The 25,562-nt window shown below is 41.5% G+C and overlaps 2 protein-coding genes across 2 annotated transcripts in view; both read right to left on the reverse strand.

Annotated features, from left to right (window-relative positions):
* Positions 1–1,553: 1,553 nt before the first annotated feature.
* On the reverse strand, positions 1,554–24,077 carry PCOLCE2 (procollagen C-endopeptidase enhancer 2). The gene is made up of 9 exons (XM_081862700.1): positions 23,845–24,077; positions 17,667–17,772; positions 12,483–12,738; positions 11,968–12,089; positions 6,987–7,123; positions 5,342–5,493; positions 4,563–4,646; positions 3,331–3,498; positions 1,554–2,069 (listed from the first exon to the last, which is right to left on the reverse strand). Exons 1-9 carry the CDS (start codon positions 23,934–23,936, stop codon positions 1,939–1,941), a joined length of 1,248 nt encoding a protein of 415 aa, XP_081718826.1. The 5' UTR covers positions 23,937–24,077; the 3' UTR covers positions 1,554–1,938.
* The window catches only part of PAQR9 (progestin and adipoQ receptor family member 9), a 54,503-nt gene continuing 46,605 nt past the window's right edge, over positions 17,665–25,562 (reverse strand). The window contains exon 2 of the mRNA XM_081862661.1: positions 17,665–17,772. The gene's annotated coding sequence lies outside the window, so the exon portion shown is untranslated. The remainder of the gene's footprint in view (positions 17,773–25,562) is intronic.

Genomic DNA, 25,562 nt, shown 5'->3' on the forward strand with positions numbered 1-25,562 from the left:
AAGAGTTGTTTCATTTCCTAATAAGCTTTTTGACATTAAAGAATTGTTGCCTAAAAGCTCAGGTAATAAATTTGTTTCATTTGTATCTTGTCTTTTTCATGGAGCTCAGGACATCATTTTTTCCTCTCGAAGTCCTTGTGAGGTGTGATTGGCTGAGATCATGTCTTGTACAAAGCTACACATGCCCAATTTAATGCCATGTTAAATGGTAGTTAATGGATTGCTTTAAATGCACATGTTTGAGCAACAAACAGTTGTTTTACTCAGATTAGCAATCCTTATAAGTGAAGAGCAAACCTTGGCTTTGGAATGCAGTTTGTTTGGAAGCAAAATCATAGAATCATAGAGTTGGAAGAGACCACAAGGGCCATCGAGTCCAACCCCCTGCCAAGCAGGAAACACCATCAGAGCACTCCTGACATATGGTTGTCAAGCCTCTGCTTAAAGACCTCCAAAGAAGGAGACTCCACCACACTCCTTGGCAGCAAATTCCACTGTCGAACAGCTCTTACTGTCAGGAAGTTCTTCCTAATGTTTAGGTGGAATCTTTTTTCTTGTAGTTTGGATCCATTGCTCCGTGTCCGCTTCCCTGGAGCAGCAGAAAACAACCTTTCTCCCTCCTCTATGTGACATCCTTTTATATAGTTGAACATGGCTATCATATCACCCCTTAACCTCCTCTTCTCCAGGCTAAACATGCCCAGCTCCCTTAGCCGTTCCTCATAAGGCATCGTTTCCAGGCCTTTGACCATTTTGGTTGCCCTCCTCTGGACACGTTCCAGTTTGTCAGTGTCCTTCTTGAACTGTGGTGCCCAGAACTGGACACAGTACTCCAGGTGAGGTCTGACCAGAGCAGAATACAGTGGCACTATTAATTCCCTTGATCTAGATGCAATACTCCTATTGATGCAGCCCAGAATTGCATTGGCTTTTTTAGCTGCCGTGTCACACTGTTGGCTCATGTCAGGTTTGTGGTCAACCAAGACTCCTAGATCCTTTTCACATGTACTGCTCTCAAGCCAGGTGTCACCCATCTTGTATTTGTGCCTCTCATTTATTTTTTTTTGCCCAAGTGCAATACTTTACATTTCTCCCTGTTTAAATTCATCTTGTTTGTTTTGGCTCAGTTCTCTAATCTGTCAAGGTCGTTTTGAAGTGTGATCCTGTCCTCTGGGGTGTTAGCCACCCCTCCCAGTTTGGTGTCATCTGCAGATTTGATCAGGATGCCCTTGAGTCCATCATCCAAGTCGTTGATAAAGATGTTGAATAAGACCGGGCCCAAGACAGAACCCTGTGGCACCCCACTAGTCACTCTTCTCCAGGATGAAGAGGAACCATTGATGAGAACCCTGTGGCACCCCTTTGCTGTGATGTGGGGATCATGGTTTGTTGCTCCTGCTGACACCAGGGGAAAAGTGAAGGAATGGTTTTGAGTCACAGTAAACCTTTAATAATGGTTTGCCACGATGTGCAAATACCTTCGTGCTGTGGACATCATATCCAAGTGAATTTGAACCTGGAACTTCCATATCCAATCCCAACACTGAAGCCACTGAGTTTTTAGAAGTGTTTATTAAGTGTAGCTTATACTGCAAGGAAACAGGAAAACTAAGTTAAAATGAATTACTATAAATATTGCACTTCATCACATCAGTCATTTTTTAAAAAAAAAATCCTTCTGAGAAAAGTATAAATTAAGAAATTCACGGTAGTGAAAATTTGGTATGGTACAGGCTGGCTGATGTTGCTGAAGGTTTTGAAAGATAAAATGGGCAATCATGGTATTTTTCTTTTGATTTTTGCAACATCAGTCTATGGGGAAAACAAGGTTGAAAAATTCCGGAAAGTACACTACGTTCCTGGAAAATCTCCCATTTTATTTGCATGAAGAGAGATTCTGGAGGATAGATGACAGGACTCAGCTGCAAGAATTCACATTCAGCACTGCTTGTTTTTCAAGATATTCAGGATCTTTTGGTTCTTCGTCTTGAAACTCATTGTAAAGCTGCTGGGCAGGATTTTACCTCTGCCATCTTCTTCTACCTGTCCCATAATGACGTAATTTAGACCTGTTGAGAGAAGAGTTTTTTAAAATAGTGGAACAGAATTTCAGGTTCTACAATTTGGAAAATACAGCTATATTATTTCATGCAATTTTTATAGTGTAATCATTGAGTAAACCTGTATATCTGTGTTGTAAATGGCCAATGGCCTTCCATAGCTTTTATAATCTCTTAGTTGAATATGTAGATTTCAGGGTGTAATATCTTTTGGTTTCTCCTCTCAGAGAGGGAAACAGATCGGACTTTACTCAGAAATGTAAACACCAAACCAGGGAATTGCCAATGTAATGTCCTCCAAACATTACCGGACCAAAGTTTCCACCATCCTTGAACACTGCCATGCTAGATGGAGCTGATGGAAGTTGGAGTGCAACAAAATCAGGAAGGCACCATATAGAGTATTCCTGGATTAGAGTGAACATTAATTAATTTTGAAACTGAACATTTACCTTTAAGGAAGAATAAGTTCAGTTGTGAAGGTATCCACGGCATAGGGTTGGGTGTTTTGGGAATATTAGGATGTATTGAGATGAGATTATGAACAGGTCCTTTCACTTTGAGGTGATAAGGAGGCATAAAGCTAACTGTTAAAAAGTTAACAGCAGTGCAATCACTGTTACATTAAACCTTGTCTCATTTTTTTAATCAACAGGTGCTCACTAAAATTTTGGGGAAAAACGACTTTTATTTAATTTTCATTATGCCTCACTAGCCCCTGCTCTGCATTGAGTTTGCTTTTCTACATTGAGTTTGATTGATTTGGATGAAAAGCAGTAAGCCTTCTCTGTTTGCCTACAGGAGAGTCAAATAGTGGTATAATGCAAGTAGATGGTGAGCTGGTAAATTGAATCAAAATTTTCACCCTCAACATATTTCAGTTTTAAAGGTGTGTGTATGTCTACCATTATCCTAGATTTGTCTTGGTCTACAGAGGTATGACCTTTATAACAGCAGGTTCAGCAACCAATCCTCTCTTCTCATTCAACTCATTTGCACTATTTAACTAAATTTGATTAACTGAAGAGCTTTCAGAGAAGCAATTCTATAATCAAATTGTTATAGTCTTTGAATTTTCTCAAGCATTCATCAGTATGTTATAAAAAACACCCATCAGTATGTAATATTTGGATAGTTTGCTTTGACATTTTGTTCTATAAAGGATCAATCTGATTCTGAATAAAGTGTCCTGAGAAAGTTACTGAAAATTAAAGAAGTAATTAGGAAATTAGTGTTATTTACAAAAAGCAAAATTCTGTTAATTACTTACCTCTTCTGATAAGAGGACACTGTTTACAAACAACAATGATCTTGGCACTCATATTTTTGCCTGCTTGTTGGATCGCTAAATTTCCTTCTTTGTAGACATTAATAATTGATACTGTTGCATGCAAGCTTCCACCTTTAACGTTGGTTGTGATAATGGATCCAGTTATTACTAGATAAAAGAAATACATAGGATTAATACACTGGAATGTGATTGGAACACAATGAAACAGTTACATGACCACTTCACCTTTACATGCACAGAAGATAAAAGTCTCAAGCTTTGGCTATGGCTATGTAAGTTAGACAAGTGTCCTTTTTTATTGTGAGTTGTTTGTTTGGGACACTGACTGACCACCAAATTAACAAGGTCGCCTTGGTGGTTCACAGAATCTTAAAAGGACTGTAATTTGGAGATGCTGTAACATTAACATGGAAGTGGAGTCAACATCTTACACACATCTTTCTGTCTCCCAACCCCCACTTTGCAGTAGGCTAGGTGCAGTTTGGTGGTGGGTCCAGGGTGGCATAGTGATCTTCATGTTCCTACCAACTTCTGCCATAGCCACAATGTGCAGCAAGGCCCTGCTGGGCTACAGAGTTAGAAGAGTTTGGGTTGGCCCCTAAGTATTATGCTAGTTGCGTTGCCCGGTTGCATTGAGACAACCACATATAAATGTTGGGTTGTAAGTTGCTTTGGGTTGCCCTGCGCAAGTTAAAGCAACTAACAATTTGAATCAAATATTATCAATCATCACAGTTTCATATCTAAATAGGTAAGGAGAAGATGCACAGGCCTTTACCATAATGAACAACTTTTGCATTGCAGAGAAGGATTTCCAAGAAGTATTATGAAACCAGAATTACAGCAGTACATACAACAAAATTGTCACAGTGAATAAGGAATACAGGCTGTTCCAAGAAGACAACATGCCAGCATCATCACTGAATCAACACTTTCATAGAGCAACAGTTTGCTTTCTGTTTGTTCAGTTTTGTTTAGACTGGAACAGTTTTCCCCCCTGACAAACATCCACACTGTCTTCTCTGTAAAACATCTGAAGGAATCTAACTGAGTCATAGACACAGTATAAGAGATGCAAGTACTATGATCTGAAAGAATTTCCTTGTGCACTAATGGTAGTTTACAAATAAGTGGCTCTGACTCTCCCATGAAACTAAGCATACATGCCCAAGTCACTGGTTGAAAGGGAAAAAAATACTTGCTGCTCTTACCGAAGTTACTTGAACAGTAACTGCTCTCAAGAGTTCCGCTCCTTCTGCATTTTTGCTGGCACAGGGCAACTGTAGGCTTCAACGCTTCTCCAAAGAGGTCGAGAAAGCAGAGTTAGTGAAGTCAGTTCAAGTGTTTCAGAAGTCATTTAAAAGGGACTTTCATTTTTCCTGTGTGTTTACTCTATTAAATACAGAGAGAACTGACATTCCCAAAGCAAAAACCCCAGATAATCCAGACACACCGTACTTCAAAGAAACCAATATTCTGTACTTGCGCCATGTACTTTTGCTGTTTGCTGCAGTTCTAGCTCTAACAGAGTTGTGTGTCAATGATCAAACCTCACATTCATGGTGGCACAGATGATATTCTGCATATCTAACTCTGAAACAAACTGCAGTCAAGGAGGAAAAGAGGTCCCGAATCTATTACAATTTTATCAGTCATGCTACGCTCCCAGATCTTCTAAGTAACCAACCAACCATTAGCCTTCTTTATGCTCATTTTGTTTATGACAATCTATACACACCTCGGCAAGTAAGACAGCAGGGCTCATTAAAATCACAACATTCCAGACTAATGTGACATCACTACACACATGAGCATTCAGAATAGAAGGTCCTCCGACTTTGATTTAATCAAAGCAACCCTTTTCCCTAGCCTCTTCTTTACAATAAGATGATTTTTTTAAAATTAAAAAAGAATTAAGGCTGATCCTGAAGCTTCCCTGCCTTTTCTACCAACACCTTCAATAAAGATTAAACAATGAGTTTAGACTTACTTGTGGTGGCAGGGAGGGTTGCAGTAGTAGGTGATGCGGTTGTAGGTATTTTTTTGGGCCTGAATTTGTAGTGCCCAATAAAGCCGTCAGCAGTTAAACTTAAATCAGACAAGAACTGAATAAGTAACTCATTTCTCTCAGATACAATAGGCCTGAAAAAGAACAATGCATCCTTCATGTTAGGAGGGTCTTTTTTAGTTGTTATATTATTGCTTGTTGAACTATATGCAGCCAACAGATTTTGTAGCACTGCATACCACACAGACAGACTATTGGTGTAAATATCCTTACTAAAATTGAATGGAAAACCGAGTCTGCCTTTGTTAATCTGATTTTCCCCACACACGGAGCATAAAGATTCCTGTTACCAAATATGCAGTTGGATATGTTTTCAGAGTGAAGTAAGCAGCACAAGTCCTTAAGGAACCTTTTCCCAGGTAAATATTTACTGAAGCTCTCAGGAAAATAGTAACGTTCAAATATGTTAAGCAAAAAACAAGCAGATCTAAAATGAAATGTTATAATACATCCACTAGTCCACTTGCTGATTTGTATATGATTTGTCTTGACTCTCTACAACATTGGAAATGTTTTGTGCGCATGCTGAGATTAAGGAACAGGAGTAGGTCCTATCCTATAGATTTAAGATTTAAATCAGAAATACTCCCTTGGTAGAACTTCATCAGGTCAATTTTTAATAAATTTGCATCGGTGATTAAAACAAAACTCATAATTGGAGTTTGGAAAATAAATGCATGTGTTTGGAACCCTGAGCCCAAGCCTAACTAGCCCGAGTCCACAGGAATGGGAAACACGGGAAAACTTGGTTGCCACCTTAATTTGAGCTCTGCAGTGCAAGGAAGAAAGGAAGCCCTTCACAAAAGTTGTCCACAATAGATGGAGTGCATGCTAGTAAGATGACAGATATACACAGAAAATGGTGCAACTCAGTGGAGGTTGGAGGCACATGAGCATCAAGATGCAAATGTGTGCATGCCATCCACCCAATACAATGTCCATCAGCGCTGCAATACACAGCTAAGGATCAACCTTCCCATCTGGAGTTTTATATGCTGCTTGGATCTGTATGTACAATTATTTTCCCCATGGTACTGAGATTATCTTCATCAGGACTTTCTACTTTTCCCACTAATTGATTGTAAAAAATAATTTCCTTATTAAACGTCACTAAAATACACAAGTATAAAACAGCAAGAAAAATGCTGGCAAAAAGCTTGTGCTTTAATGCAATTGCATATATCAAAACGACACAACGCACAATAAAAGAAAATCTTTGTATGTTATCTAATTTGCATACTTACTCAAGATTCCTAAAAACTACACTATCATATTTATTTATTATTAAATTTTACCCCACCCTTCCACCCGGAGGAACGTAGGGCAGTAAAACTGGTTGTTAAAATAGCCAGCAAAGCTATTTAACGTTGTAATAAAGCTGCAGTTTGTTGTTCCAATTTGCAGCTACAGTAAATTTTAAGGCAAGGAAAATCAGTTATAAAAATCTAAGTGATAATGGATGAAAGGACAGCATGGATGGGATTGTACTGAAACAACAACCATGCCTATCCAGTTTTCATCTTTTCATAAAAACAGCAGTTTAAATGAAACAAATACCATTACTTACGCTGGTGGACTGTCTCCGCAGTATTTCCCAATTCTCCTAGCATCATTAATCTCGCCTCCATTAAACACAGCCACATAGTCATATCTGCAGTAGTTATCTCTCTCCACATCAAATTTTTCAAACTTTAACTCTATTAGCTGCAAGGAGGGAAATTAAGAATCTACTTAATGGCCTACTTCTTTTCACAATGAACCCTAAAACCACAAAGATCCTCAGAGGCCATCCAGTTTGGCACCTTGGATTTAATCAGCATCTCAAAGACTCTTAAAAAGATGTTCCTAAAACATTTCGTGCAGTACATTAAAGCTGCCATGACCCTGGGATCAGATTCCCCATCTCCAGTTAGGAGATCAAGGGCTTTGTGTCGGAACGCAAATTGCATGCAGGGCAGGGCTGGCCCCAGAAACAAGTCTGCAAGATGAGCCCGTGGAACTGTTGCCCCACCAAACTGAGGACACCACATTGCTCTCCTAAGGCAAGGGGCTCCATCACAGAAGGCCCAGTCCGATCAGACTCCACCTGATTCTGTCAAAGCAAATGACTGCTGGAGTGGGCTGAGCCCCTTTAACCAGAGGCAGACATAGGGATTGGTGAAACTGCCCTCTAGGCGGGTGGGGTGCAAAAAATCAGCCAGAAATATGTCTCCAGTTACATATGGTCATGAGTTTAGACAAGAGTTGGGAGCTGAGTGGAAGGACCTATGGCAAGGCTGTATGAAGGGAGATCGATGGAGACTAGAGTGCATGACATACATATGGAGAAGTTTCCCAGCTTCTCGCAACATAGCACAAAAGGGGTGTGGATTTTTTTGCCAGTTCTCCTTGCCTTGCCTTCACTCCAGACCCTTCCAAGTACTTGGGTTGTATAAAATGCAGTAATTTCTGTTGTGGCTGTTGTGGCAAAGCAACATCAGAATGCTGCTTTCTTGTAAGCACAGCCTCGGACCTGAACAAGGCCTGGCATGCATCATAACAGTTGCTATTTGTGAATGAATAAGGATGTGCTACAGAGAATTCAGACTAGTGGGTTGAACACCACATAAGATCAAACTCTGGATAAGTATTTGTAATAAAGGCAAATTTTGGTTGCTAAAAAGAAGAAGGAGGAAACAACAATATTAACAGAAAGCTGCTATGATATTGCCACTCAAATACTGTTGCAAAAATTAAAACACAAATCCTTGAAGGCAATATCCATATTAAGTGAATTATATGTACAAAGCAAAACAAAATGAAAGTCATGTCCGGCAAGCTAATTGGCATGGCCAGTGGAATGCTTCACGGTTATTAGATGGGTTTTATAATTTTTTCCCAAGGCTGTATATACAAAAATAACTCAACCCTGCTGCTTATTTAGGAGAATACTGTGTATGGAATTCTAACCCCTCTTAACAACATCTCATGGGATTTTACTTGAACACATTGCCTGGAAGACAAATGCTAATATAATAGCCTGGTCTGGACATAATGCTAAACAATAGGGCGCCTCAGGCTCTTCCTGTCTTCCCTCTTCCTCAAGCACAGCTGCAAGGAGTTCAGAATAATTTGCTTCCATTTAAAATCAACTGCTGCTTGCTGGGTTGCCTGAACCTGAACAAACCATGCTTAATCTGTGCTATGCTTAGTAGAAACAAATTTTAATTACTGGTTTGCAAGAAACTTTATTGACCTATTAGTAGAAGAGCAGGTTAACAAAGATGATAAATGAGTGAATGAATAGCTGTAATGGATGTGTCTATATTGACAGTAAGAACAAAGATGATAACATGTTTCTCAGAGAGCATAATATGTTGGGTGACAGAACAGCCTACTACAGTATTGTCCCAAACAATAACGTGAATCTCTATTGGTATTTTTCCTGTGTGTTTTTTTATTATTTAGTTCCATGTAATTTCAATCCAAACATTTTATGTATATATAGGCCGTTCTTTTAATTCCTTGCTTTATCATGACTATCTCATGTTGCATCAAGACCCCTTGATATTCTGAAACAATGCTCAATTAAGAATAGAAATTAAGAATAGAAAGAAAATAGAAGCAGTCATGTGCATGTTAAAAAGTAAATTTTGCAAGCTGCACCAAGCAAAAGCATAGTTTGCCCTTCAGATTAAAGCCTTGCTGAAAGGGAACTGTTTGAGGAATAAAAGCCCCCACCCACTTTTTCTTTCAGATGTTGATTTTTTATTGTGCATTAGTTGCTCATTTCTTGTGTGGGACCATCAAGTTAACACTTTTCTTACCGCTGTAAGAGGTATTGCTGTTACGGAAAAATTGAGGTTCTTCATGAAGCTGTACTGCTAGTTTGGTAGTTACTAGTGTGCAAGTGACACGATATCCACTTCTGCACTGATCCTGTTCTTTTGCACTTGTAAAGTTTTCTTTCATATTCTTTAGAAAATGCACCCCCCCCCAAAGGATGAGTAAACTAGTCTTGTCTTTAAAAAAAAGTTGGTGAATACTACCAAGTGCCGCTCTTTCTGCTGACAACAATGCCATAGCATTTAAAGAGTCTTACTTTCTCCATTAGGCTTTCCATGTCCCAATTACTATTTTTGTTGTAAAAGTGAACAGGAGTGTGGCTACCCCTTGTACTAAGGCAACGCCCCATCAACTACCGGGTACAAGTGCTAAGAGGCATAGCCATAAGCTTACGCTTATGCCATGTTAATAATAAGATGTTTTCCTTCCCTGTACCTAAAATGGCTTTAATGGAAAGGCAGAACCCTAACTGAACAATAACAGTTCTATAAATCAAAGCAGGCTGGGAGATCCATTTTCTCCCGATGCGTTTAAATATTTGATGCTATCCCGGTGAAATAAAAATGCAGCAAGAGTTTGATAGTGAGCTAACGAGGAATTGATTCATTGGTAGATACTGACCTTCACAAGAAGCATTACTGCAATATACTGAGAATAAGTACATTACTGCAATATACTGAGAATAAGTACATGGTTAGATGTTTTAAGCACTTGCAAATACAGTTTCTCAAGAATAAGAACCCAAGAGGTGAAGAGTACACTAATGGGATGGCATAATTCAGTAAGAGCTTGAAAAGATTTTCAGGCACGTTTGGCAATAAATGAGAGCAATCACAAATGCTTTGTAATTTATCACGTTCAATTAAATCGCTGGCTATCCATAAATTGTTAAATGAGCCATATGTAGCAAGCAAGGAATGTGGATTAAAGATGAATACAGGAAAAGACTAAGCTGATCTACAGCCCCAAGTTCAAGAAAATATTATCCTGATCAATGCAGGGGGTGGGAGAAAATGAAGGATCAGAAGAATATATTTATCTTGGCCAGCTTCATTTGGAGGATTATGGTCATGAGAAGTGGATTAAAAGGCAACTCAAAGTGGCATGGACAAGGGTTCAGAAAGTAGATATGAAAAGCAGCCAACCTACCAAATATGCTTGGAGATAAAGGTATTCAATCACTAAGTGCCTCCTGCCATAATATAGTTTATGGAGCAGAAACCTAGGCAACAACAACAAAAAAGAGAGAAAGCAAAGGTTGAGTAGCCTGCCATAGTGTGAAAAGTCACGTAGGTAGAACTAATATGGGGGTGACTGACAAATGGATATGAAACAAGGCAAAGTGGTTTCAGTCCTAAGAAATGAAATGGTAGTAGCATCCTTAAGATTAAGAAAATGATAGAATGAGCAAATAGATTAGGGAATTAAAACCTGAAAGCGCAAAAAGCAAAGGGAATTGAATGAATGTGGCAATATTTAGACACCGTGGAGTGTAGCAAGAGCCCCTACTTGGTTCTAGGTGGGCATGCAGAGGTAATATTGAGTCAATCATTTTGAACAGAAAATCCATAATGTTCTTAAACTGAAAATAAAGCATTTGTTATTCACTTTGGTGCTCAGAAATTATTCACTGTATTTAATGAGAAAATATATTGTATTTCTTGCTGTCTTTTAAGCCAACAATCCTTCCTTTCCTACAAAATCTTATCTTTTCAAAGGCTGAACTAGAGCAAGTCAACAAAAATAAATGTTCACAAAAAACTAGACGAAGGTGCACTAGAACAATAAAGGAAACAGGTTAAGCAGGGGCAGATGAACAGTGAGAATATGATTTCTCTTGTCAGGTGCATAGGCAGAATTTCTAACTTACCTAAAAAGAGAACAGTTTTCATAAGGCGTAGAAATCTGAAAACGAAACCTAGTTTTACCCTAGCTGTATTTTGTGTGTGTCTCAGTCACATGTTTGATGAAAGCAGGTCTTATTTACAAGGGCCACACAGCTGCACAACAAATGAAAAATTATCATCAGGATTAAAAGGCTAAATGTATTATCAGAATTTGAACATGTTCCTATGCAGTGGGACTTGCAGTGCAACGTAACAGGAGAAGATAAATGCTCATAACATCTCCCATGAAACTCACTGTGCTGCTGCTAATACCATTATTTCTCCTGCCACCTGGCAACTCAGCAATCAATATAATACCCAGATGTTCAGCTCTGCTAATTGGTGAGCAGGGTTTTCTTCAAAGTAGCCATTTTCTGAGCCTAAATCAGAGTGTAAGCCATTTTCTGAGCCTAAATCAGAGTGTAAGTAGCCACTGTCTTCTGATTGCTCTACTATTTGTGGGGCCTGCCTGGTGTTTATACATGAGTAGAATGTGTGCTTTTATTTAAAATGCATCTCTGGGTTATTTGTGGGGCACAGGAATTTGTTCATATTTTTTTTCAAAATACAGTCCGGCCTCCCACAAGGTCTGAGGGACAGTGGACTGGCCCCCTGCTGAAAAGGTTTGCTGGCCCCTGCTCTACTTCACAGATGCTGTAGGTCTGGTTGTGACTGTGAGCTAAGATGGGGTTGAAAGTCGCTGACAGGAAGCATCTGGAGGAGGTGAATGTTAGAAATTCTTCAGATGGAATAGAGCTAGAAGGAAAGATGGGAATCAGAGGGCTTTTGGAGATAGGAAAGATGAAAGCAGAGGCCATATGTGTGAACATAGCTCACCTGATTCTTTGGGGCTACAATGTGCCATGAGCAGGAAACCCCGGCTGGGTAATCTCGATCAGGCCAATTAGGAGTTTTAAAGGACCCAGGCTTGTCTAGTCGTCCACCACAGTACTGGTCTCCTAAAAATACACAACATAATGCTAGGCCAAAAAACCAGAGTTTCGTGCGGTGTTTGCCCAACTCTCATATAAAGCACATTATAATCCCAGCCTGCAAAATGTTAAATTTCAGTGAAACATATATCACACAATGCACTCCTTTCCATATTACTGGGGGTTTTTTTACTTCAAATTTTATAGAGCAAATGCATTGTTTTATGTATTTCACCTTTTTAGATGGCTAGCAAATGGCTTCCAATTATAGATGAATCCCTTTGGCTTTACAAAGATTCCTTCCCAATGTAAGAAAATAATAAAATACTTTTTTTATAACCCCCCCCCCTCAAGATTCTTACATGAAAGAACAGGGCTCAGTGTATCTATCACCTTAAGCTTCAATAACTTGCAGAATACCTCTTTCATGTGGTTCTGCTGCAGAAAACTTTGCAACAAAGCCATTCCCAGCTGTATTGGCATCTGAAATCATTTGCACCAGCATCTTATTGCTGTTGGCCACAAGAGCACCAGGTTTCAACGTGCCACAGAACCTGCCAAGACGCTGCCCGTTTGCATGGCCGTTGTACACATCCACAAAGTCATATCGGCATAAGTTATCACTTTCCAAGTCCATGAATCTAAAGGAAAGAACCACGACTTTCCCTTCAGGAACCTGTAGAAAGAAAAGAAGCTAATGATTAACAGTCTGCAGTTTACACGTTGACCTTATGGTGTAACTTTTACTCTCTACGTATATTTATATCTTACAAGAATAATATAAAGTCCTTCTCAAACCCCTTTTCTTCTCATATAATGTTAAGTTGTGGGTGAACATATCAGACGACACAGCGATTCTTCAAACAGCTCTTGTTTATTCACAGGCCAGAACAGAACTGAACTGAAGGGTTCAGCCAGCCTGCTTATACAGAGCTTCACTAGAACGCAACAGTAACCATTTTCTGTAACTATCCAATCACTGAACGTCACTTTCGACCCCTCATTTGCATATGTGGACCTGAACTATCTACAGTATCCCCCTGCTGGCCCAGGGTGAGAACTTCAATACATAACATATAACATCTACCATATGTTTCCCCTTCTGTTTACACAAATAAGACATTCTGCTCCTCTCCTCTTTCCTATCTTCCAAGTCTACAGAGCATTGCCAATTCACCTTCTCTTGTGTGCACTTTGAGCAGCATTAGTGCTTGCATTCCTCCATTGTCCTTGAAAGACTGATTGTGTGGGTTGAAAGATTTCACCATGTTTCTGCATAAAGCTTGTGTCTTTGCATGGCTCTGTAGGTATGATAGAGTTATGCAAGCACCCATGCTTCACTGTTAAATACATGGAGATTCCATTCAAGTTAGGTGCTCTACGGTTCAGTATTTACTGAATGTAAAGATGCATAATTGCTTGTGAATGATCCCTGCTTAGTGGGGGGGGGGGGAATCACAGCAGCCACGGGGACCCACAAGATAAAGCAATTGCTAATACCTTTGTGCTTCCTTCAAGAGAATAAATCATGCCCAACTATTACCTCTTATCTGGACTACCTATGTCCACAGCATTAAAGACTGTGTTAATTTGCTAACTGGGGGTGATTTTGTGTTTCCTAAGTATTTTCAAATAGAGCTGCATGACTGAAATTAAGGAACCAAATGAGTTATTAAACTTCACAGCTGCAACAGAAATAGTAATAAAGCGTTTCCTAAAGAAAACATAAATGTTGTCTTAGAACTCTGAAAGCTGCTATCACAATACTATAAATATTAAGTCTATTTTTTATTTTATTTTTTTGCATGCACAAATCTAAAATGATATGCTGATGAGTGGATGCAGCAGGAAGGCCCCTGCCAAAAAGTCTCAAAAGACATCTGTAGAACTGATGCAATCCTTTAGATTACATGCATTTATAAAGAACTACCCAGTGGCTCCTGTATTCAGCAGCCATGTGAGATGGTAAGAGTAGGACCACCACCCAGACTGGATGAGGCATCTGCTGTAACCCTGACCCCTTGGCTTCACCACAGTCAGACAGCTAAGGTTTGAGTCATGGGACAATTGTAGCTAGGTAGCCAGACCAATTCTTTTGGGCAATGTTGACTAGATAGATGTCCTCCCCACAACCCCACATACGCACTGATCCCATTTGATTATTTAACAAATGTAGGTTTTTTTGCCAACCTTTCTTGCCAGCCACAGAAGAAGAAGAAATATAAAACAGCTGCAGTTTCTCTTTCTCTCTCTCCCACCCTTTCTCTAGGGAACAAATGAACCAATTCCTCCCTTTCCAGGGAAAAGAAGGCTATTTTCACAACCAAAGCTTCCCAGATTTCCTGACTGTAGTGCATACATAGTTCCTCTCCCCGCTTTATATTCTTGCTCCCTGGTAGTGCACCCACCAGTATACAGCTGCTGCACAGCTGGAAATTGTGGTGCAGTATGATCCTTTGACCGTTGCTTTTGCTCACCCAAGGTGCTGACAACTACCTTCAATGAGTAGATGAGGCTTCTGGGTGGAGGGAAGAGTATAAAGAACCAAAGAATGGAAGAGAGCACACATTCAGAGAGTACAAAATTGTGAGAGTGAATTCAAAATCTTAGGCTGCTGGGTTTTTTAAAAAGAACTTTATATTTTTAGATCTCTTAGGCTCACGATAAGGGAAACAGAAACATGTTTTGAGTGAAGCCAATTTGAAACCAAATGTATGCATTGTGTTAACCTAAGAATTGTGATAGTTATTGCAGTGATTGGTGGGGTGGGTGGCAATGGAGGTTCGCATGAACAAATTGGATGTGTAGAGGTCAAAGCACACACAACCAACTTGAGAAAACCTTTTGAGCTATCTCAAACTTTGCTTCCAGTGAATCCCACGGAATGGAAGGGAAATCAAAGGTCATGGATATGACTTAATAAAACCATAAAAGAGACTGGGGGAAAAGTGAAAGCTCCCTATTTCCAAAATGCAGCCCCATTCTCTACCCCACACTCCTTGACTTTTAAAGAAACCTTTATATGTATGAGTGTATATAAACATTTCCCAAGTCTGAAATGTTTTGCAGAAAGCCAGATGCTGTAACTTTTTTATGAATGGGCAACTTGCAAGTGCAGATATTGGCTTGGTTCCAAAAACACTATTACTGAATACGCACAAGGATTTGTTTTTTGAGTGGGGTACAGCAATGCAGTTTTTGCAGTGATAAATTTCACACAAAAATATTTATTTCTAGTGCTGTCTCAGCAGGAAAAGAAAAGAAAAATTCTATGTGAGCAAACCTCACCCAATGATCATCAACTAATCTTTTTTTCAGGTGTTGAATCCAGCTAGTCAGGGTCTGATTCTGCTCCCATTTGAGTCATAATGAGGATAATGTCTCAGTTCAATGGGTTAATTTAATGACTTTCATGTTCTGTCTGTGTTCTTGACAGTAATGACTAATTTGCTTCTAATCTGCCCATGCTCTGATGTCTGGAGTACAGGCAGAGAAATGCCAGTCAGCTTAATATCTTGTTACGCATATATGTCAACTCTCTTCTTTTACAGGCAACAAAACATCTCTTGCTGCTCATTCCCATTTATGAAGTAACTGATTCCTACACCTGGTTCCTAATCTACAGCTCCCACTGCATTCACAACTGTAAGTGAACAGATGACAGAACCACAGTACTGTCTCTAGATTACTGTTGGTAGCTGCTTTTCCTCACACCTTGTTAAAAAGTTCAATGGGCTGTGAGTTTTTCTGGCAACAGAGCTAAAGTTTAATGCTGCTTATTATGACACCACAATAAATTTAGTTCAATGCTATCTCTGCTGGATGCCACTGTATGAAACTCTACCATGGTGCCCCAACAATAACTATTAGGCCATAGGGTGTTAAGGTTAAAAACTTTACCGGGGAAGGAAATATTTTTCTATTCTCATCTATATTATACATTTTAGGGCAGGCAGTACCATGCCACTTTAAATAGTCATGGTTTCCCCCTAAGAATCCCGGGAAATATAGTTTGTTAAAGCTGCCGAGCGTAGTTAGAAGACCCCTCTCCCCTCAGAGAACTACAATTCTCAGAGTTACCTAGGTAAAAGGGTTACTGTTAAAGTGCTCTCAGAATGGTAGCTCTCAGAGTGGAACAGGGGGCTCCTAATACCTCTCAGCCCCCTTAACAAAACCTACCCAGACGCTGAGATCATCTTCTGAGGCTCTCCTTCATGTGCCTCCTCCTTGAGAGGTCCAGAGGGTAGCAACATGAGAACAGGCCTTCTCTGCAGTGGCTCCCCATCTACGGAATGCTCTCCCCAGGGAAGTTCGCCTGGCGCCTTCATCATACACCTTTAGGTGTTAGGCAAAAACATTGCTTTTAACCAGGCATTTGGTTGATCTGATTTACATCCTATGCCCTTTTAAAATGCGTTTTTTGGGGGGGGGGCTATTGGGTTGTTTTTATTTTTATTATGTATTTTGTGCTTCTATATCTTGATTTTATTCTGTGACCCCTGGGTATAGGGTGGTATATAAATTCAATAAATAATAATAATATAGCAGCAAATACACGTATCCATATAATTGCAGAGCGACTATTATCCTTTGCTTTGTGGGGTATGGCCACAGATCAACAACGAATCCATTAATATGTATTTCATAAATAAAAATCCTACCATTTGTTTGTATATAAAAGGTTATTTTCCCCACTTGGAAAATGCTTCATTCCTTATTCCTCCCATAAAAGAACATTATAAGAAAAATGAACCGAGTACCTCCAGTTAATAGGGAACATTTTTCAAAACAGGCTTGCTGTCACCAACCTTTTAATGGACTTCAGCTACTGAACATATTAAATTATCTACATAAAGAACTTATGACAGACTAGAATGCTATTTTTATGTCATGTTCCTAAACATATGTACTGAGTGTTCTTAGATTACTCACCCTAAATCACTGAGGAGAGGGATTGTGTTAAAACCACTGGTATGTGATGGTTTGTGCTCTATAAATTACTCTATGAGAGATGTTAAGACTAACAGCTGTAGTAGCACTACAACTCATAGGCTGTGTCATGACTACAATACAATGTGCTGAATGACCAACTTCTAAAATTAGAAAAAAGATAATAACCAGATTTTTTACTGTAATGTAATATATTCTCATTCAACTTTCTGAATAAATCAGTCTCATAAGATTTTCAAAAAACCACTACTAAATTGCTGCTTGCCTACTGCTCTGCAGCAACTATTGGATTTTGCCTGTCTCCGTTCTTTTGAGACAAAAACGGGATACAAGGAGTGGAGTAAAGTGGTTTAGAACCTGATTCCCCTCCAATTTATCTTACAATCCTAGCCTTCCTTTACTACTTCTAAAACTTAAACAGAAGGAGACAAATGACTGCTTCTAGAACTGTTAAATTAGATAGCTTGATCTTGGTTGTCCTTAAGTACATTAAATGACGAAACCAGATTGTGTCTAGGTGCAAAGGTCTTAAAATTTAAGTGTCAGTGTTGCATGTGAGAACTGCAGATTTGAATGCATTCTGCATACTTCATAACAAGAAAAGGACTGCATGTTATTCTTTTCAATGTGTTTTGTGACAGTGAAAGTTCTTACTGTGATTTTCCAAGTACATTTGCTGTTTGGAGGGTAGATTCCTGGAAATCCTTCACTGCCAATAAACCCCGACGCTCCGCTTAGAATTCCACCACATTTAAAAGACCTGGAAAACAAAGAAAAGCTTTACTTCTGAGACATTATAAAGGCGGAGTAGAATGGCTGTTATCTAATATGTACTGCTGACACTATTCCTAGAGCATCCTTGTAAAGGAATTAAACTATTTAAAATGTAACACAATACAGCTGCCTAAAATAACTGGCCTCTATATCTATAGAGTGCAATTTATTACTGATAGGTGAAGTCTATGCCATGGGGTGTGTGGGTGTGTGGGTGTGTGTGTGGGTGGGTGTGTGTGGAGGAACAGAATGATTGTTCTGCATAGGGAGATGCCAAATAGATGAATTCCAAGGAAAAACTTAACTAACACCCATCTCTATCTTGCTCTTTCATGCACACCACTGCTAAGGTAGTTAGCAGAACTACAGTATGTTTATCAGTTGTCTAGTAGCACTTTGCAGTTGCCTCTGCTGGTAATTTGATGTGTGCATACAGCAGTTTCCCCCCAAAGTATTAAAAATGCTTTACATGCATTAGCTGTGTTCAGACATAGTGCTAGACTATAGTTTAGTAGGAGAAGAATGAGCCTAGCCTCACTCAAGGCTCTCACACTCCCTGTTTTCCTCTCTCCTCCTCTGGTATGGCCTCAAGAAGAGGAGACTGGAAGCTCCCACTTCTGTTTTAGATTAGCTACGGTTAAATTGCTTTGTGAAGAGTAGGTAAAGGTAAAGGGACCCCTGACCATTAGGTCCAGTTGTGGCCGACTCTGGGGTTGCGGCGCGCATATGCTTTATTGGCCGAGGGAGCCAACAGCTTCCAGGTCATGTGGCCAGCATGACTAAGCCGCTTCTGGTGAACCAGAGCAACAAATTAAATGTGTATGGATAATATATAGCGAGATGAGCGCCACAACACCTGAGTCGTCCACGACTGGACCTATCGGTCAGGGGTCCCTTTACCTTTAGGGACAACCAGAAAAGGTCTAACATAGAAGGGAGATAGATGGTGAAGAGCTATTTAAAGTAGCCAGAGTGAATAATAATGAAACTGGATATTTATGGAAGGTTATAAGATCTGATTCTTGTATAATGAGAAACTGATATATTGGGAATTCAGGACTTAGGTAGGAGAGCAAGGGAAATATCTTATAATTGCAGCACTCAATGTGTTTAGGTAACGTGGAATGATGGATAACTGCCCCTGCAGTAGTACTGAGGGGAAAAGACCATTATCCTCTGTATTAGAATGAAGAGATGGTACAGACACGACTTAGTAAGATTATCAGGCAGGCAAATGAGACCAAAGTCTTCAAGCAGTAAACAAAAGGCAAAAACCCAACAGACCACATGGCTGGGTGGAGTAGCAAAGGCAAGGTCACTGGACAAGACTTACCCGTTGACTCATCTCCATCTAGACTAACTTGGAATAGGAGATGGCACAAAAGTGACTGAAAAAATTGAATAATGCCAAATGAAGGAATAACCTAGATTCAGCAATGGACTGACTTCATACTTGCATGGCCTACTTTTCTTTTTTACCAGAAGCCTTGTGGTTCACCTAAGTATTTGAAATTTACAAACCAAGGCTACATACTCAGAATGACTGAACAATTAAGGCATAACTGTCAAGCAGCAATTTAGTAGTAAATAGGTTTTTGAAAATCTTATGAGACTGATTTACTCACAAAGTTGAATGAGAATATATTACATTTTGAAAAACCAGAGCGCTTTAACAGTAACCCTTTTACCTAGCTCACCCCGTCACGGGGATTCGAAATGCCGATCTTCTGATCGGCAAGCCCTAGGCTCTGTGGTTTAGACCACAGTGCCACCCGCGTCCCATCCTACAGATATTACAGGCTTTAAAAAGACAGAAGTTTAGATTCATTCCTATATCACTAGGCTGACACCAGAATATAACTTACTGGAGCCTCTTTTTGTGTTTTTCGGGCTCATGAGGAACAGGATGCAGAGGACAAACACTTGAAAATTAAATCGTCTACTCAGTCCAGGATTTACATTTACCATATGGATTTAAAGCAAAAGCATTTGGAGTCTCATGTGTCAAAGGGTGTATCCCTAAGCCTCTGATAAATACTGTAATTTTAGAAGGGAGGACAGTAGTTCTGAGGCTGCTTCTAGGGCTTCCCTATCCTCGTGCAACATTCAGACGGGTCACTGAACTACTGTTACTGAGGTGGCAAATTTTATAAAATTTAGCTCTGATGCTCCCTAGAAGTGTTTTTGCACTGGATAGTTCATGAATTCTCGGCCTACTGTTTAAAGCAGAAACAAAGACCAATAAATATGGTGTGATGCAGGGGAATTCCACTCTAGCATCTCTGCTTTGGGCAACATCTACCATCCAAACAGAAGAGGAGCTGGGCAGACAGAGCTTAAGGCTCCATGTAACTTGTGGAGATAAGCAGATGAATCAAGGCTCATGGAAGGTGCACCGATTTGATTCTCAGTGGGTTTACTCATCAGATCCAGCGCCGAGGGCCTTCTGGCAGCTCCCTCATTGCGAGAAGTGAGGTTACAGGGAACCAGACAGAGGGCCTTCTCGGTAGTGGCGCCCACCCTGTGGAACACCCTCCCTTCAGATGTGAAAGAAACAGTGGCGTAGCGTGGGTTGCCAGCACCCGGGGCAAGGCAAGTAATTTGCGCCCCCTAACCCGTGGATTTGCACCCCCTAGCCCCCAGATGTTGCGCCCAGTGCAGCCGGCCCCCGCTGCACCCCCCACGCTACGCCACTGGAAGGAAATAAGCAGTTATCCTATCTTTAAAAGACACCTGAAGGCAGCCCTGTTTAGGGAAGTTTTTAATATCTAATGCCGTATTGTTTTTAACTTTTGATTGGGAGCCACCCAGTGTGGCTGAGGAGACTCAGCCAGATGGGCGGGGTATAAATAATAAATTATTATTATTATTATCAGCTTGAATATAAAGACTCATGGACCTTCAGAAGCAGTATTATATCACTAGTTCAATCGTTGCCTGCACAATTCAATTGTTGCCTGTCATTATCTTGCAGAAAAGCAATTTAGAATAACAATAGGCTGGACAATCACTGTCTCACCCTAATAGCAAACTCAGGTAGTGAGTGCCAACAGGACCGGAGCCAAAATGCAGGCTCTGGGAGGTAGAAACCCTAAGCTCTGTAGATATACGATAATGTTTTAAGAGGAACAACCCCTGCCTCCTCTGCCAACTAAGGAATGAGTATGTTTAGTAGCTATGTAACGTTGAGTGCAGTTGGAAAAGGGAAAATGCAGAGAGGAATGAGAGTGGGGGAAATTGAATGAAGTATCCTTTGTGAGGACATGGCTGGCTGGGACCCCAAACAGGAACATCCCTGTGATATACTGCAACACTTTGTGGCAAGTTCCACTTGTCACTTTTAGAAATCTATTCCCCAAACTGCAGCACCCTGTAAAAAAAAAAAAAAAAAAGTCCTGTACTATCATAACACTTTGGATTCCGCACACAGGACCTGAGTTGTCTCCTGCTATTACTTCCATCTGCCATACAGATGGAAAGGGGAATCAGGAAAGGATCAGGCCATGCTGAAGGATTCTGCAGGGATTGAGTGCAGTCCACGAAAGCATCCCATTCCTGACAAAAAGGCTTCAAGTTGCTGCATTGTAATAAGAGAGCCACACTTGGGAGTTCTGCAGATTCTAGATGGCAGTCCTTCACATAATCAATGACACAAATTAGATCACTTCAACCATGGTGTTTTGCCTTACAATGGTGTAAGAAAATGACAACACACCATCATGTTTGTAGATAGCATCACTCACTCTAACAGCAAACTCAGGTGGCTTTGACAGAATTCTAGCTAAAACTGGATACCAGAAACAAGAGGGAGATCTCAGCATCATTGGGGGAAACTCCAGGGTTTGCAGATGCTCAAATAATAGTTTCAAAAGCAAAGCTAGCAGGGCAGCTGCCCTTCCAAGCACACTCAATGCAAACTTAGGAATGCTGAATGTCAGTTGAAAAAAGAAAAATATAAAACTGGGGCATAGGATAGAACACACTATGTATCCTACAGGAGGACATGGCTGCCTAGAACTGTGAAAAACAAGAGCCTTCCTATTAGGATGGGAAACGCTGCAACATTTTGTTGCATGCCCCATTTGCACATGTCTATTTCTCTCTCTCTCTCTCTCTCTCTCTCTGTGTGTGTGTGTGTTAGGAACAGAGCGACAGCTTTGGCTGCCAAATGTATTGTGCAGCAAAACAGATTTGTCTGCAATCTTCACAAATGCACAGGTTTTCCTTACAGCTGTGAAGGAAAAAGGTCAGATGAAGAGACCTGTAAACTCATTATTTAATTAACAAGTTGGCCTTTGGCTAATTAAACAATCTATGCCCTGTTAAATTGTGTGTGTGTGCATGTGTGCGCGCGGATGTCGTATCAATATAATAAATAAAATAAATAATTTTCCTTTTCCTTAGACCAACATATGGCATATGTAAAACTCCTTACTCCCTATATTTTGCAGTGGCTATCAGTGTGCTGTATATGTTTAAAACAGAACATTGCATCCATAAATATGTGGCTGGCATGCTCTGGAGAGCTGTGGCTGTTCATAGCGGTATCTGTCCACTGTGTGTCTCATGTCTTTGCAGACTTCCTTTTTTTCAAAAAAAAAATCCCATTCAAACATCACCATATTTACTGGGTGACACTCTGGTGAACAAAGTGGCAAACCTGGATGCCATCTAAGTGTAAATCACCTCTAATTCTATGGAACAGAACAGTGGGGCTCTTCTTCAGAAGTTGGTTACTAGTTCCCAGTTCCTTATTTGCACAAAACTTTGAAACATAGCTCAGTCAGAAAACTTGAAAGAACTAAAGCTTATATATCCCTGACCTCTTCCCAAAAAACGGCTTTGGTACACATCATATCACATATCTCCAAGACTAAAGACAGCCCCCTACTAGTCCACTGTAATTTTCTCCTCTCAAAACAGTCCTGTTTGTGAATACTTATAAATGCATGATGATCTCAGAGGACAATAGCCAATAAGGCTGTGCTTAAAATAAGAGGTGCTGTGGTTCCTAGAATCACAGAACTGTAGAGCTGGAAGGGGCTTCCAGGGTCATCTAGTCCAACCCCTGCCTTGCAAGAATCTCAACAGACTGCATAGAAACCATGCCTTATTCATTCGCCTTACTCTCCCTAAGGTATGCACAGGAGGGGCAGTTGGGGTTACTTGGAAATGCATACCCTCCAACATTTCTCTGTTGAAAATAGGGACGTCCCATTCCATAATGATAATTTTACTATATCTACCCCACACATCTTACTGGGTTGCCCCATCCACTCTGGGCAGCTTCCAACATATATAAAAACATAATAAAGCATTAAACATTTTTAAAAAACCCTTCCCTATACAGAATTGTCTTCCAACGGCTAGGGGGTCGGATAACTCCATACCCGCCAACATTTCTCCAATAAAAATAGCGACATCCTAAGGAAAAGCGGGAAATTCCAGAATCAAATCAGAAACGGACTGCTTCTCTAAAATAGGGACGTTCCTGGAAAACAGGGACACTTGGAGGGTCTGGAAATGCAATCTGCACACGCTCAGAAGCACTCCTTTTTGGTAACTCCAAATTTTCTTAGCGTTCCTAACTCTGATGCAAACCAACAAACCCAGAGGCCGAGGCAGCGAGACCTCCCATACTTTGAAAACAGAGAGAGAGAGAGAGAGAGCGCGCAAAGCCTGACTTTTGCTCTTGCACGGGGCAGGGCAACGCGGCAAGGGACCCTCCCCGTCGGCGCAGCACATTTCAACAAGAACGAACATCAGGAAAGAGCGGGCAAATTCATAAACCTGCGGCAATTTAACCGCCCGGAAAACTCTGCACGCCTCGCGAGGCCAGTCAGACGCGCGCAGTTACTGGGTGGGCTCGTACGTGGGGATGGATACCGCGCGCGTCGCGGGCTCGCAAGGCGGCGCCGCGGCGCCAAGAGGAGCAACCGAGCAAGAGGAGGAAGCGGACAGGCGGCGGGAGATTCTCTGGCCGTCGGGGGGCTCTTTGCTCTCTCTCTCCCGCGCGCGCCTGCTTGCCTCGACGGGCTGGGGGGCTCGCGGGCTTTACCTGGGTCTTGGCGCCTGCCGGTTGCTGGCGGGCTGCGCGGCCGCGAGCAGCAGGAGTCCCAGGGCCAGGGAGCACGAGGCGGCTGCTTTCATGGTGTCCTGCTGGCAGTCGGGGCCGCCGCCTCAGCTCCTGGGCAACGGCGGCGTGGTTGGGGATTGGTTCGGGGGCATGCACTTTTATAAAGCGGCTCGCCGAGGCAGGAGACGGCGCTGCCCCTGGAGGAGTTCCCTCGCCGTGAATATCCCATTTGTTCCTTAAGGCGAGGGGAGGAGAGAATAGCCGCCCCCTTCGGCCTCCTCCCCTTTATGGGGGAGAGAGAGAGAGAGAGCGAGCTCGTGAGGGGGAATGCCAGTCAAAGTCGTGCTTCACGGTTAAGAAATAAAAGAGTCCTCTCTCACACCGGAATTTTACGGTGAGCGGAGGCAGGTCAGTTTCAAAGGCAGTGGCCTAGATTTCTTCCCTCCTCCTCCTCCTTCTCCTCTCAGGAGGTGGTTCCTCACAAAAGTTTAGATACACACGCAACGTGTATTTAGCGTGTGCAAAACGCTGCCACTCGATAGCGTGGAAGGTTACAGAGTTGGGGGGGGGGGGGCACTTCAGATATCACTGGACCACAACTCCCTTCACTCATTTACCATGCTGGCTGGGGTTGGAATTGTAGAGTCGGAAGGGATCACGAGGATTATCTAGTCCTGTGATGCAGGTATATTTCGCCCAAAGTGGGTCTCGAACCCACAACCCTGAGATTGAGCGTCTGGTGCTCCAAGGGAGGCCCACACGATCTCCCCCCCCCCCCCGATTTAGGAGATTTCATTAGGCAAGTTGGTGGAGGGTGAGACGCTCAACAGGTATTGCCGTGGTCAGTCCCCAGGGGTTGGGCTCACCTGGGTGGCAACATTACCAAGAGTTGGGGTGATGTGATTAAAATGTTGATCCACTTTTGAGGATGTTGATGCAGACCTACAGTGGTACCTCGGGTTACATACGCTTTAGGTTACATACGCTTCAGGTTACAGACTCCGCTAACCCAGAAATAGTGCTTCAGGTTAAGAACTTTGCTTCAGGATGAGAACAGAAATCGTGCTCCGGCAGCGTGGCGGCAGTGGGAGGCCCCATTAGCTAAAGTGGTGCTTCAGGTTAAGTACAATTTCAGGTTAAGTATGGACCTCCGGAACGAATTAAATGCTTAACCCGAGGTACCACTGTATTTCCCTGTTGTCTCTACTAGGTCTCCTGATAATAGTGAAATTTGCCAGAGCGAATCAGAAGCAGAGCCAGAATAGAAGCAATATTTTGAACAGGGAGCTGCTGGCCCAAGCTATACAATATGCTCTTTCGCAAAGCATCGGCTCTAGAGTCCTTTTGTTCCTCCTGCTGTTTCCTAGGCGCAGGCAGGAGGTGGCAATAGGATGTGGTAATCAATTGGCAGCAAGAAGGAGAAACAAGCACCTGTTGTTGAACAGAAGTCGAGGTAGAGATCCAGGAAGTGGCAGCAGCTATATGTGCCCCCCACATTCACTTGCCTGTGTATGCATTGTCCTGGCAACCCCCATTGTTGGCACTGAGCTTGTGTTGGGTGTTTCTGCCGGGCATCCCAAGGCAGGGTTCCAGGCAGATAAACGTCATCAGTGTGCTCAAGTTCCCATGCGTGTTGTGAGGCCGGGCTGTTTTCTGCAAAGTGCAGCCTTTCTGTGAAAAGTGTCCTTTCTCCAAGGTTT

The sequence above is a fragment of the Podarcis erhardii genome (assembly GCF_964252035.2).
Source record: "Podarcis erhardii genome assembly, chromosome: 5".
Classification (NCBI taxonomy): Eukaryota; Metazoa; Chordata; class Lepidosauria; order Squamata; family Lacertidae; genus Podarcis; species Podarcis erhardii.

Coding starts and splice junctions, on each gene's coding strand:
- PCOLCE2 (XM_081862700.1), bottom strand. CDS start 23,936: ATGAAAGCAGCCGCCTCGTGCTCCCTGGCCCTGGGACTCCTGCTGCTC. Junction 17,773..23,844: donor CGGCAGGCGCCAAGACCCAG/GTAAAGCCCGCG, acceptor TTTGTTTTCCAG/GTCTTTTAAATGTGGTGGAA. Junction 7,124..11,967: donor TTGTAGCCCCAAAGAATCAG/GTGAGCTATGTT, acceptor CCCTCCTTGCAG/CTAATAGAGTTAAAGTTTGA.